This window comes from Cibotium barometz, chromosome 46, assembly GCF_041138505.1.
Source record: "Cibotium barometz isolate CiBa-2024 chromosome 46, ASM4113850v1, whole genome shotgun sequence".
Taxonomy (NCBI): Eukaryota; Viridiplantae; Streptophyta; class Polypodiopsida; order Cyatheales; family Cibotiaceae; genus Cibotium; species Cibotium barometz.
In genome coordinates, this window is record NC_141091.1 from 36,329,054 (window position 1) to 36,342,591 (window position 13,538).

The following is a 13,538-nucleotide window of genomic DNA, read 5'->3' on the forward strand; positions in this document are numbered from 1 at the left end:
AGTCAATACCACAAACTTGGAGCCATATAAATAATGTCTCCAAACCTTGAGAGCGTGAATCACAGCATAAAGCTCCTTCTCAAGGGTTGGCCAACGAAATTGAGTGTCGTCTAGCTTTTTACTTTCAAAAGCAATAGGTCTACCATCTTGAAATAGAGCAGCCCCGATGGCATAGTCACTGGCATTAGTTTCAAGAACATAAGGCCGACTTAGATCAGGTAATGCTAAGATAGATGCTTCCTTGACTTTATCTTTTAAAAGTCTGAAGGCCATATCTAGATCGTTATTCCAAGTGATAGGTTGATTTGACTTACGTCCACGACCTTTCAACAAGTCGGTTATCGGTAGTGTGAGCTAAGAGTATTCCTGCATAGATTTTCGAAGAAAAACAACAAAACCGAGAAAAGAACGAAGTTGTTTCGCTGTTCGCGGTATAGGCTAGGCCAGAACCTTCTGAACTCGGCCATAGTCAATGCTCAATCCATCTCTAGTAATCTTGTGTCCCAAGTAAATGATGTCTGTCATGAAAAACTCACATTTACTTAATTTAGCATATAGTCGATTCTGTCTTAAAATAGCTGAGACAATCGTGAGGTGTCTAACGTGATCCTCAAGAGTACGACTATATATCAAAATATCATCTAGAAACACAATCACAAATTTTTCCAAATGTTCACGAAAAAGATCGTTCATCATTTGCTGGAAAGTGGTTGGAGCTAGTTAATCCAAAAGGTAGTACGAGAAACTCGTAATGGCCATACCTAGTCCGAAATGCGGTTCTTTCGACATGCCTTTCATGAATACGTATCTGGTGATAGCCAGTACGTAAATCTATCTTCGTGAAATATTTCGCTCTGGCTAACTGGTCAATCAGGTCATTTGATCTAGGGAGAGGATAACGGTTTTTAATTGTCAGCTTGTTCAATCGCATGTAATCTATACACATTCTCCAGGTGTTGTCATTCTTTCTCCTAAGCAACACAGGTGCACCCCAAGGTGATTTACTTGGACGGATCTAGTCCATCCTCAAATAATCTTCGAGTTGTTTGGCCAACTCATCTTCCTCAGCTTGGCTCATCCTGTAAGGTGGAATACTAACAGGGTGAGCACCAGGGATCAGGTCAATACGATGATCTATTGCCCTTTCAGGTGGTAAGCCCGATGGCAGTTCCTTAGGAAATACATCTTGAAACGAATCAAGTATCTTCTTTAATTATTTGCTTTCAAATACACTTAATTCATTGACATCCATAGAAAGTATGAGAAATGAAGAAAGTGGAATCAATACACAATGGAAAGCAGTATAAAAAGAAGAATTCGTTATATTACCAAAATCAATTGTATTTACAAGAGGTCCGTGAGAGGGATGTATACAATCACCTAAGATACTATACTGGGTGTTCTTATGTTCAAAAGGAAAAATATGACTAGACCAATCTATCTGGACTTGAAGAGTCTTAAACCACTCAATCCCTAATAACAAGTCTACATGTTCTAGGTGCATAATATAACATTCCAGAGTATCTTTGTAGTCCTGAATCCGGATCGGTAGCGTCTCCACCTTTCGATCCCATACTTGCCGACCCGCAGGTAGACGTACCTCATAGGTATGATCGCTGGGTGTTGTGTTAAGACCCAATTTGTGCACAAGTTTGTAATTAACAAAATTGTCTGAGCTGCTAGGGTCTAGAAGAATTTTGATTCTATGGCCATTTACTTCTCCATAAACTCGGAGAAGATCATGCAAGCCAAAAACTTTAGAGTTGAATAGACAATCAGAACATGTACGAGGGCGAGAAAGTACGGTAACTGACGTACCTGTCAAAGACAATTGGTTAGTTGCCTTTGGCTTGGGTCTTGTGTTGGTCTTTGCACCCTTTTGCTTCGGGCACTCGTTACGCATATGTCCTTTTTCTTCGCAGATGAAGCAACGTCCCTCCTTGAGCTCCAAAGCCTTGAGGAGATTTTTTTTCTTCGCTGGGGTCGAAGTTGAATTCTTTAAAGGTTGGTCCGAAGACTTTCCTTTTGTCGTGCTAGCCAACGGTGCGGAGAACTTCCTTTTGTGCTTGTTCCCCTGCTCAATAACGGGTTTAGACTTGGAAGAGACCATTGTATCATCATAGATACGAGCGGAATGAATGGCCTCGTCCAAAGTTTTGCATTTATTGTTTTTAACCTGTAAACGGTGTGAGTCGGGTAAACCGGCTACGAAGAAACCCAAAAGAGTTGTGGAATCCATCTTCGTAGCTTTCATCTACAAGTCCCTAAATTTTTGGAGATAGACCTCATAAGTGAGGTTCTGCGAGGTCATGGTCAAAGTAGCAAACCAGGTAACAACATCATAGTCATCCTCTTTCTTGAAGACGTCTTCGAACCGTTGGTTTAGGGTTGAGTTCTTTTCACCAAAGCAAAGCTTTGCCTGAGAGGAAACCTGCTGCTAATTGGATCTTTTTTCCATGGTCATATGGATGAAACTGAAAATGGACTTGTCACTTATGTAGCCAAGTGTCCACTATCTCCTTGGTACGCTGCTTTTGCTCGCCCCCAAACTGTTTCGGAGTAATATTGGGGCCTAAAGCAGATGCCAAGGTATCCATACCCGAAAGAGTAGATAGGGTAGTGGTCAATAAAGAGATGGAGTTTTGTAAAGCCTGCATCTGCGCGGCGATTTGTGCTTGACGTTCCGAGGAAGAAGCGTCGAGAGCAACTTTAAACTCTTGGAAATCTGATTTTGAAACAAAATCGTCAAAAAGATCGGCATCGGTGACTTCCGTAGCCGGCAGGTCTTCACGTTCGGGAATGGTCTCCAACTCGGATTCTTGGGTCGACATCTTGAAGAGGGCAAGAGGAGAGAAAATATTTATCTTGCACAAGGAGAGTGCTAGAGAGCTTGAGAGTTTGAGAGACGTGTGGCAAGAAGCCCGCTTAAGGGGAATATATAGGCTTTTCCAAAAGCTAACTTAGCTTTTGCTTTTGTGTTTTTTTTTGGGGTAAAATATATATAGATATTTTCTGGTTTGCTTAAAAAAACACTTACAAAGCAATAAGTGGGTTTTTAAACCCTCTTCTAAAGTGTGGGTTTAATAAAACTTTTAGGCGCATGTTAAAAAAAACGAAAGCAAAGGTGTTTTTTAAAAAAATATAAAAAAACAAAAGCAAAAAAAAAAAACCACGTGACTATGCTTTTCACTATTTTTTGCGCCACTTGTTCGCTTGCCTACATGCGCCGCCTGCACACGTACCTGGCCGCCTCTGCCTGCACATGTGTACCTGCCTGCAATCGGCTGTTGCCTGCACGTGTAGTTGGCCGCTTGTGCATAGACTTGGCCACCTGCGCCTGCCTACACTTTCCTATGCCTGGGCGCCTACGCCTGGTTATGCGTGCATACTTGATCGACTGCAAACCTACCTGGCCGCCAACGAGTACACGTATCCGGCCGACTGTTGCAAGACTCGTCTGGCCATGCATACGCTTGGTTGTGTGTACCAGTCTGGTTGCTTGCGTGGATCAGTTCGCTTGCCTGCGTGTACTGGTGCAACGTTCTTGCAGTTGGCTTCTTCGCTCATAAGAGCTGCGCAACCACACGTGTCACACAGTTACAGCCATCGCTACTTCTCTCTCTCTCTCTCTCTCTCTCTCTCTCTCTCTCTTACAAACAGCCAACATGCTTTTTCTTCTTTTCTCTCTCCAAACTGTTCATAAAGTTAAAAACACATCTAGCCTTCTTCTTTGCAAAGCAAACAACCCATACAAGACCACGCCTTCATCACGGGCTCCCACGATGCAAAAGCAACATGCTGAATTTGAAAAAAACAGCAGTATACACAAAAAAACAGCAATCTTCGCGAACTCATACCTTTTCTTCGACCTCTTTTTCTCTACCTACCGACTTGCTCATTCACGAGGCTTGCTCTGATACCATTGTCAAATCCTCATAGGATCTCCTCGTAGAACGCTCTTGGTACAAGACTCCAAACCTGCAACAAACCAAACAAACGTGAAGGGGGTACATGCTTGATTCACCTCCTAACCTTGACAGCCGTGGGCAAGCCCACAAGACTTGGCTGTCCCCAGCGAACCATGAGCTGAGCTAACTAGATGAATGTGCCAACTAATCTCTACCTCGTGACGCCACGAAGCTACTCTCGCGGGCCTCAAGACTGCTATCGGCCTCGGCTACATAATGTAGGTGCACGTCTGCACTAGATCCAAGCTCCTGGCCATAGAGCTCTCACAAAGACACGCGAGACTCTATGAACTAATGACTAACCTTGGCCACCCTTTTATAGGCTCTTGGTCGGTCATCGGGCGTCCACACTTGGGCGCCCGCCCGTCCACACTTGGGTGCCCGCTCGTTAGTCTATCCCTAACTCAGCTCGCCAATCAACCTGCCTAGCTCCAAGCTTCCCCAAACCTCGAAGCTAGTCTTGTGTGCGTGTAGCACACGGTAGATACACACTGTGTACATGACACTGGGAGAGACACATCTCCATGTTCTGGTTCCTCAAACATTGTAGACTCCCCCCCCCCCAAACCTTCGCTTACATTCAAGCTTGAAGCTCCTTAGTTTGTAAGTGAAAAAAAAGACCGTATTTTAACGTACGGTATCCGAAAATTTCATATCGTACCAAAAATTCTCGTACGGTATCGTATTTTCGTACCATGACAACTATGCAAGGGTTAGTGAACATCAAAAACACTTCATAGTAAATAGCAAAAGCACCAACTTTGCAAACTCAAAGTATAATTAGCTTTTCTTTGCCAGGTTGGTCATGAAGCCAAAAGAAATATCACGTCACCGACTCACCACATCCTTAAGGTATCCTGAGCTATATCTCCATATAGCTTGCTTGTAAGCTTGATAATATAATCCACAATATCCATATGGAAAGAGTGCTAAACGTGTGCACATAAAGCCAACTCCATACTTCCAAGATAAATTTTGTGAATTCATAAATCCTTAGACCAAGCTGTCTATTGCTCATGCTCTTGCTTAATAGACTATGAAGCGGCTTGCCATGCTTAACAACAATGATGGTAAGTGTGGTCCCCACTTGAGATCTTTTCTCTTCCTTATTGATAAAAGGAAGCCTCTGCTTCCAAGGAAGCCTATGCTCTGACACCAATGAAACTCGCGGTGCCCTGGGGACTAGGGCCTTTGACACACTTGTTGATACCATCAATGCATATTAAAACACTTAAACATGGCCACAGCCTTAACACATATCCATCATCACTTTGCGTAAAACATAAAAGCTGGACAAAACATCCACAACTGCTGAAAATGGAGCTTGCACATGTGACATTGCATAGAGGCCGGAATGGGCCGACACCCTCCCCCCTCCCTTTTGGAGTATTTTATTACCCAAGGAGAATAATATCATGTACAAGCTTTGAGGGCCTTACTCTCCCCACGGGAGATGCCGGATTATCCATATACAAATGCCATAACACAGCCCAACACGAGGCTACCAAGCCGGAACATAGGCTGTAGAAATGCTGAGCCAACAATATAATCCATATACCTCCGTGTGGGTACTGATTCTTCCCCAAAAACCACGGGTCTTCATGCAATAGAGCTGGTACAATAAGTATGACTCTCCATTTAGCCGGTATAACAAGTACAATGGCTGGTACATCAGGTATAGTGGTTGGTACAACCGGTACAAGGGTTCATACAACCAGAACAGTGGTTGGTATAGTAGGTACAGTAGGTACAACAAGTACAAGGGCTGGTACAGTAGGTACAACAAGTACAAGGGCTGGTACAGTAGGTACAAGGGCTTGTATAGCCAATACAGTGGTTGGTACATCAAGTACAAGGGCTGGTACAACAAGTACAATGGCTAAAAATCATAATGAATGATTAAATATCCTTACCTTCACTATTTCTTTGCGATGGAAGCCTCCAAAACAGTCCCCAACAGTCGGTATTCTTCATGGGCAGCCTTCAAAAGAGAGAAAAAGAGAATAGCCATCATTAGGGCAACCCGTATTAGTGGTAGAGGCTAGTGTGCCTCTATTAATGAAGAGAGATTGCACCAATTTATAGATTTGGGCCTCCCATGAGCTAAAATGGCAAGAGAAGGCTACAATGACAAGTAGAGAGCCACACAATAGCTGAAGTGACAAGTGTGAGGTCACCTTGGCTCACTTTGATCCACTTTCTAACAAGTGTTAGGCCACTTGTCTCACTTTGGTCCACTTTCTTGCCACATGTCCCAATCTAAGGGATGGGTTCTTCCATAAACTTTATCTCTAAAAATATCCCAACTGGTAGACATTCTGTCATAGGCACTTTGCCAACTCTTGGTATCTGCTCAATTCGAGATGTAATGACGCGAATAGGATTTCCATCGGAGTCGGGCCAAAAATAGCAACTCTCCTAAATTTTAGGAGTGTGGTCCTTTGTATTCTAGGATAATTCCCCATTCCCAAAGCTTGTACTTTCCAAGTATTTAGACATCCTGGAGTCCACGAGATCCCTTTCATACTGGAAATGTCCAGGTTGGTGACACTACCTACATGGGATACCCACAACAGAGGCCCTAGTGTGTAATGTACAGATAGGAGATGACTGCTAACACCCCCTCTCAGCTCTTGGATGTGGAACCAACCCCAGTGAGTTGGAGTGCTGCTGGAGCATAGCCTGAGGTAGAGACTTCATGAAGAGCTCCGCAGCATTGTCCTCCGTTGAACAATAAACAAGCAAGATGTCACCAGCCAAAATCTTCTCATGAACAAAGTGATATTGTATCTCTATGTGCATGGTCTGGGCATGGAAGATCAGGTTCCGAGCAATAGCGATACAACTCTGGTTATCGCATTGGATGACTGTGGGCTCCTTTTGTGGAAACCCAATCTCGCCAAGCAACCTCCGTAATTGCACAACCTTGCAAGCAGCATTACAAGCAGTCCTGTACTTTGCCTTTGTAGACGACAAGGCAATAGTTGGCTGTCTCTTGCTACTTCATGAAATAGCTCCTGAGCCGAGGGTAAAACCATAGCCTGATGTAGATCTCCTCGAGTCTGGATCTCCTCCCCAATCTGAGTCACTCTAGCCTTGGAGTCGGACTCCATTCGTCGTTCCTCCTCTAGTGTCATTCGTACCCTGCAGATACTGCAAGATCCGCAATCCTACGTCCCAATGAGTCTTTAAAGGCGTCTGCAAGAATGAGCTCAACAATCCCATGGGAAAACTCAAGTCCAATCTGGTGTTCAACAACCAAATCAATGAACCAACGAGCTTCTGATACAAAGAGGCATCAACCTGCTCACAAGGATCATTCACTGTAAGCTTCGTGTTCGGGTCCATTGGTAAAGTGATAGGCTTGTAGTTCAATCCCAAAGGTCTCAAGCAACTCATGAACATACTGCTGCTGAGAGACAAAGAACCCTCTCTGGGTCTGCCAAATTTCCAATCCCAAAAAGAAATGGAGTAAGCTTAAGTCGGTCATCTCAAGCTCCTTTGACAAGGTAGCCTTCGTCACTACTATGTGTTCCACATGACCGCCAGTGAGAATGGGATCATCCACATAAAGGATAATCAACGTGACCAAACCGCGTTCCTGAAAGAGATACAAGTTAGGATTTGCAACTGATGTCTGAAATCCAGTCCATAAGAAAGAAGGAATCAATCTTCTGATTCCAAGCCTTGGGAGCTTGCTTAAGACCATACAAGGTCTTCCGCAATCTGTAAACCATCCCCTTTGATCCTGGAACCTCAAAGCCTGGAGGCTGCTCAACATACACCTCCTCCTGCAAGTCACCATTAAGAAACACGGATTTTACATGCATCTAATATATGGGCCACCGCTAAGAAGAGGCAAGGGCAAGAACGGTCCGAATTGTGGTCATCCTCCTTGTCGGTGCAAAGGTATCCTCATAGTCGATGTCAGGTCGCTAAGCATAACCCTTAGCCACAAGTTTGGCTTTGTGCTTGTCCATCGACCCATTAGACGTATACTTGGTCTTAAAGACCCACTTGATACCAATGACTGACTGTTTTGATGGCCTTGGAACCAACTCCCAAGTGTTATTGTTCTCTATGGCATCCAGTTCCACTTGCATGACTTTCCTTCAAGTATCTTGAGAAAGAGCTTCCTTCACGGAAGTGGGCTCTTTGTCCCGCATGATATGAGACATCAAAGCATAGTTTACTTGTAAGAGCTCCGCTGAATGGCTTTTGCCACAAACGTTGTGTGATCTTCAAGGTCCGTCCTCTGTGGTCCACTCGGAGGGAAGCTCCGTAACACCTGACTCTTGAAGGGCGTCTAACAACCACCTTGGTACTCGAACAGAACGCGGAGCCTCCTGTTGTTGCTGGGGCTCATCTCTAGCCTCGGACTCAACCTCAACAACTGACCGAGGCTGTCCAGCTGGAACAATAGACTGGGAGTCATCCTCAGTCTCATCTGGGTCTCCAAGAAGTGGCGGCTCATCAAGAGTGGAAGCTGGAACATGCTCATCAAAGACAACATCTGTGTTGACAACAACCTCGTTCCGCTCCGGTTCATACAACCTGTATCCTTTGGAAAGAGAGTTATATCCCACAAATACAAGCTTTTGGGACTTCGAGTCAAGCTTCCCCCTTTGCTTCTTTGGAATGTAAACATAGGCATCACTCCCAAACACACGAAAATGGGAGACATTTGGTTTCCTGCCAAAATAAGCCTCAAATGGAGTCATCTTGGGTACTGAAGTTGTTGGAGATTGGTTGAGGATTTGGACAGCCGTAGCCACAGCCTCTCCCCAAAGTGGACGAGGAAGATTACAATGCTCCAGCATTGTCCTTGCCATCTCCACCACAGTCCGGTTCTTTCGCTCAACCACTCCATTCTCTGAAGGCGAAGCTGTATTGGCGAGCTCCCACTTGATGCCATGTTCCGCACAAAACCGCACAAACGCATTAGAAGAGAACTCTCCTCCTTTATCAGCCCAAAGAGTCTTTATCTACAATCTAGATTTCTTCTCCACCATAACATGCCACTCCTTGAACCGAGCAAAAGCTTGGTCCTTTTGGGAAAGGAAATAAACCCATGTGAATCTGCTAAAATTATCAACAAGCAGCATAAAGTACAAAGAACCTCCCAAGGATGGGGTCTGCATAGGTCCACACAAGTCAGTGTGTATCAACTCCAAAGGTTTCGAAGACCGCCTAGAAGCTTGCTTCGGAAAAGATTCCTTGTGTTGCTTACTACGAATGCAAGAACTACAGTGTCCTTGCCTGCTGCCAACATCTGGCAAGCCATCCACCAACTGGCCTCGGAAAGCCCGCCGTAGCGCATCCACATTCAAGTGGCCAAAACGGAAGTGCCACAAGTCACCGATCTGAGTGCCTGTCAGAGAGGAGAGTGTTAAGAGTTTGCAAATACCGTTCTCCACTCCGCCTTCTTATACAACCTGGCCTGTTTCTCTATCCCGTAGAGCAACAGAATGCTCCTCAAACTCCACCCGGAAGCCAATCTTGTAAACCTCATGCATTGACAATAGATGAAAACCAAGTGGGGGGACGTAAAGAACACGAGAGGAATGCTTCCCTCCTCTGCCATCGGGAATGATCTCCATCATGCCCTCACTGTGAATCGGTATAGTGGAATTGTTGCCAATGAAAATGCGACTTGACTGCCATTTAAGATCTTGTAAAAACTCTCGGGAAGGAGTCATGTGCCTGGAAGCACCACTATCGAGAATCCACTCCCGAGTATCCCTGGCGGTGAAACCAACTGCCTCCTCGCTCAGAGAAGATGAAGCATCTGTGTCCAAAATCTCCAAGTGCACAAAGGTTGGTGTCTTTGCACTTGAAGCTGAAGAATCAGCACACTTAGCGATACTCCGCTTAGGACATTTTCTCCAATAGTGGCCTTTCTCGCCGCAATCGTTGCAGGTCCGCTCGGCCTTCAATTTATCACGGTCTGAGTCGGGCTTCTTCTTAGAAGACTTCTCCAATGAAGACTTCCCTTTGCCCTTATTGTTATTGTTGTTACGGCCTTTCGACCGTTTGCCAGTCAAGGCCTCAAAACCTCCGCCCTATGGAGGGTTCATAAAACGCTCTTCTTGGTCCAAGACCATAGGCACAAGCTCCTCCCATGTGATGGTGTTGAGCCTGCCTCTGGTGATCAAAGAGGAGTAAAATGCTGAGTACTGAGAGGGCAATTGAGACAACAAAGTGATGGCCATGTCCTCTGAAGATATCTCCTTCCCAGCCTAAAGAACCTCCTGCTGAAGAGCTTGCAACTTGTTGATGTGCTCCCGAATCGTCAAAGACTTTGCAGGATTCAGCACATGCATCTGCACTTCCAAGGAGATCTGCTTCATGGGTGATACCCTGTTATAGAGAGAAGCCAAATGTCGCCAAATCCCTCTGCTCAGTGTCATATGTTTGATATGATTAATCATCTGTGGTGTGCAATTAAGGAAGATGAAAGAATGCAAACGGGCATTGACACGACCCCACAACTGTGCCTGAGCCTCCCGTTCTTTCCTGGTAGAGGGTCAAGCAAGTCTCCCATCTCAAGGGTTCACAAGGTCTTGTGAAGGGAGGGTGGGTGGGAAAAAAGAATGAAGAAGAGGCTGCAAATAGTATGCAAGGTGGCTGTCCAACGGTGATGGCTGCCTTTTACCTGATCTCCAAGTCCCGAACAGCCCAAGCAATCTCCAATCAGCACCACAAATCAGCAAACTCTCATGTCCCACTGTCTCCAAGCTTCAAGCCACTTGGGGCTCTGATACCATGTTAGAATGCACAGCGGAAATGAAAGACAACTGCTGTAGAGAGCAAAACGCAGAATAGAGAGAGAAGCTGCAGAAACTTTGCTCTATACACAAGATCCGATACACGATGTGCAAAAAGTGTGGGGGGCAGGACCACATATACATGGCCCTGGGCTGCTGGTCGGCCAGCCCAAAACAGGCCGACAGCAGCCCTGAATGCTCACGACCAGAAAAAAAGGCAGTCGGCCAGGAAAATCACAGTCGGCCAGCATTGACAAAGGTTGGGTAGCAACACATCCAGTCAGCCAGGTCTGAAATCAGCCAGCCGGCACACTACAGCCCCACATCCATTGGAAACGGGAAAATACAAGGAAAAATGGAGAACTACCTACATGGGCGGGCACACCCACAATAGAGGCCCTAGTGTGTAATGTACAGACAGGAGATGACTGCTAACATATACATCCCCAAAGCAAGGTTGGGGAAGGTCACATGCTTGGATGTGATTGTACTTAGTTGGTACGTTGGTTGCCTTACTGGGGGAAACATGAGCTTGATGCATATTCAGGCCTTTCTTGAAGTGTTAGCTTGGGAAATTCATATGATAAGATTGGGACCTTTAATTTGCTAGGCCCTAGTGGTCATTGAAGTTGAAGAGGTGTTAGTTTTTGGGGACTAAGCTCTGCACCATCAAAAGGTGGTGGCCATTGTCATTCTATTCGGAACACTTGTATGCCCTTCATCAAATCATCATATTTCTTGTTCTCACACTTCCATTTTTAAAGTATCAAAGTGCAATCTTTCAAAGGGGCAGTTGTAAGTAAAGAGGGATTCAAACTATTCAAAGATAGTAATTATAATTGGGCATATAGTAATATTAGAAGAACAATTGTTTGGAAGAAGGTTTTGGTTTTTAGGAGTCTTACTTTGGCGTGTTACTTTGGTGTGTGTGTGTGTGATGCTTGCAATCTTTCCATGTTCTAAAACTCCAGCTCTTATGTAATCATGTTTTTGTTATTGAGCTATTCTAAGTTTTCACTTGGATGCTCAAGTGGAATAGAGTCATTGTAGTGACTAGTCAATGCTGGTGATCAATCTAACAATACTGACTCTTGACAGGCTTACCGTGCTAGCATGCTAAAAGCTTTTAGAAAGACATTGGAGGAGGGGATGTTCAAGTTTGCCATTGGTATGGATCTTCATGTCAGGTTTTAGCATCATTTATGCGTTTTTTTTTCTTTTTTTGGGGGGGGGGGAGGGGGGGTGCTATGGAGGTTTGAAGGTTCTCTGCCTTTTCAACCATTGATGATCTTGCTAGTTAATAAGTGGAAATTTTGTTTGCTACCTCATGCTCCTTAGTTCAGTTGACTTTGGTAGCCATGCATGCATGTGGTTTTGTTACGAATCGTTTGTTTGTTTCTGCGTGTTTCTTTGTTGGGACATATTGACTAGTAGAGAAGGTGTGTTACAACTTTCTAATGTCAAATAGAGCAATATGATGTCCTGTGCATACCAGAGCCATGTGCACACGTATGCATATGCCTATGCTCAACATGCATATGCATATGCACATGTACATGCGTGGTGGTACACACTACAAATTTATGTCAGATTTTTAATGCATATGCCAGTGCCGTTATAGTATCTGCTAGTAGGCAATTGTAATCACAGGGAACAGTTTCCTCCGAATTTTTCTTTGGGCTAACCACGGATGCAGTGCTGCTCGGAATATTGACCGTCTTGGTTTCTCTGGCATGTGGGCCTCATCTTAGTGGATGACCGCAATGTGCTGATAGCTGATTTTGCACAATTTTGGGCAATTGCCAAGGTATATTATCTTGCCTTTCATGAATTGAGTATGCTGCTTGATTGCATGTCTATGCCTGTTTCCTTTGTTTTTAGCTTACATGGGCTAATACCCATGGCTCTACGTAGGCTGCAGCTCATTTTGAATGCTTGGCTGGCCCCTAAATTTGCCCAGAAAGAAGGGGCTTGAGTTTAAGTGTCATTTCTCATGATTTTTTTCATTCAAGTAGTTTTGGATGATCTTTTCATTTGTAAGCTTGTTTTGAATATGCAAGTTATTCGGCCATCCCTTGTTTGAATGGAGCACTATGTAGGTTTGGAAACAGAGTCTCGGGGCAGTAGTTTTAGACTGCAGTAGAGCTGCAGGATATTCTCACTGGGTTGCACACCAGTGCAATTTTAATTCTAATGCCATTGTGAAATGCAGCTTCATTTTGTAGTGTCACTCAGTGTTGGAAGTCAATGCTCCACCCTTGCTTTTGGGTTCACATGTGAGTGGGTCATGTGGTAATGTTCACCATGAGGTTGACATTGAAAAGGGCAGGGAGGGGGGTGTTAGAAATCAATGCTCAACCCTCAGTATGTTCTGCCTGAGGCTAGCTCGTATTTGTAAGGCTTCCTTTATGAGGAGCAGGCATGTTTGAGCAGCTGGGACACCTGACACAACATACTAAGCATGGCACATTGATTTCTAACACTTGGACGTCTTTAAACTCGATCATGCCAAAGGAAGTGGAGTTGATTTGGTGAAGTGACAAGAAGTACTAAACCTAGGATTTGGTTTTCTGGTTTGATGATGTTTAAGAAAGCATGCAGTCAATGTCTGGGAGTCATTTGTACTCTCTGATTGAAGAGATGAATTGTAAATACTATTTGTCTGAGAAGTACAGCAAATGGTATTATAGGAACAGTCATGGCAAGCTTCTTGAGTCAAGGTAGCCTACATGCTTCAAAAGAGGAAATGTATCCTTGAACTTCAATTTTATACATGTTTTAACAACCCCATGATTTGATTTGA

General features: G+C 44.5%; 1 protein-coding gene across 2 annotated transcripts in view; it reads left to right on the forward strand.

The window, feature by feature from the left end:
* LOC147612181 (uncharacterized) overlaps window positions 1–13,538 on the forward strand; it is a 45,458-nt gene that overhangs the window by 17,309 nt on the left and 14,611 nt on the right. The window contains exons 6-7 of one of the 2 annotated variants that reach the window (XM_086784059.1): window positions 11,834–11,903; window positions 12,487–12,542. In XM_086784059.1, the coding sequence (XP_086640185.1) occupies window positions 11,834–11,903; window positions 12,487–12,542 (126 nt within the window). The remainder of the gene's footprint in view (window positions 1–11,833; window positions 11,904–12,486; window positions 12,543–13,538) is intronic. The other variant, XR_015263664.1, reaches the window with a different exon arrangement.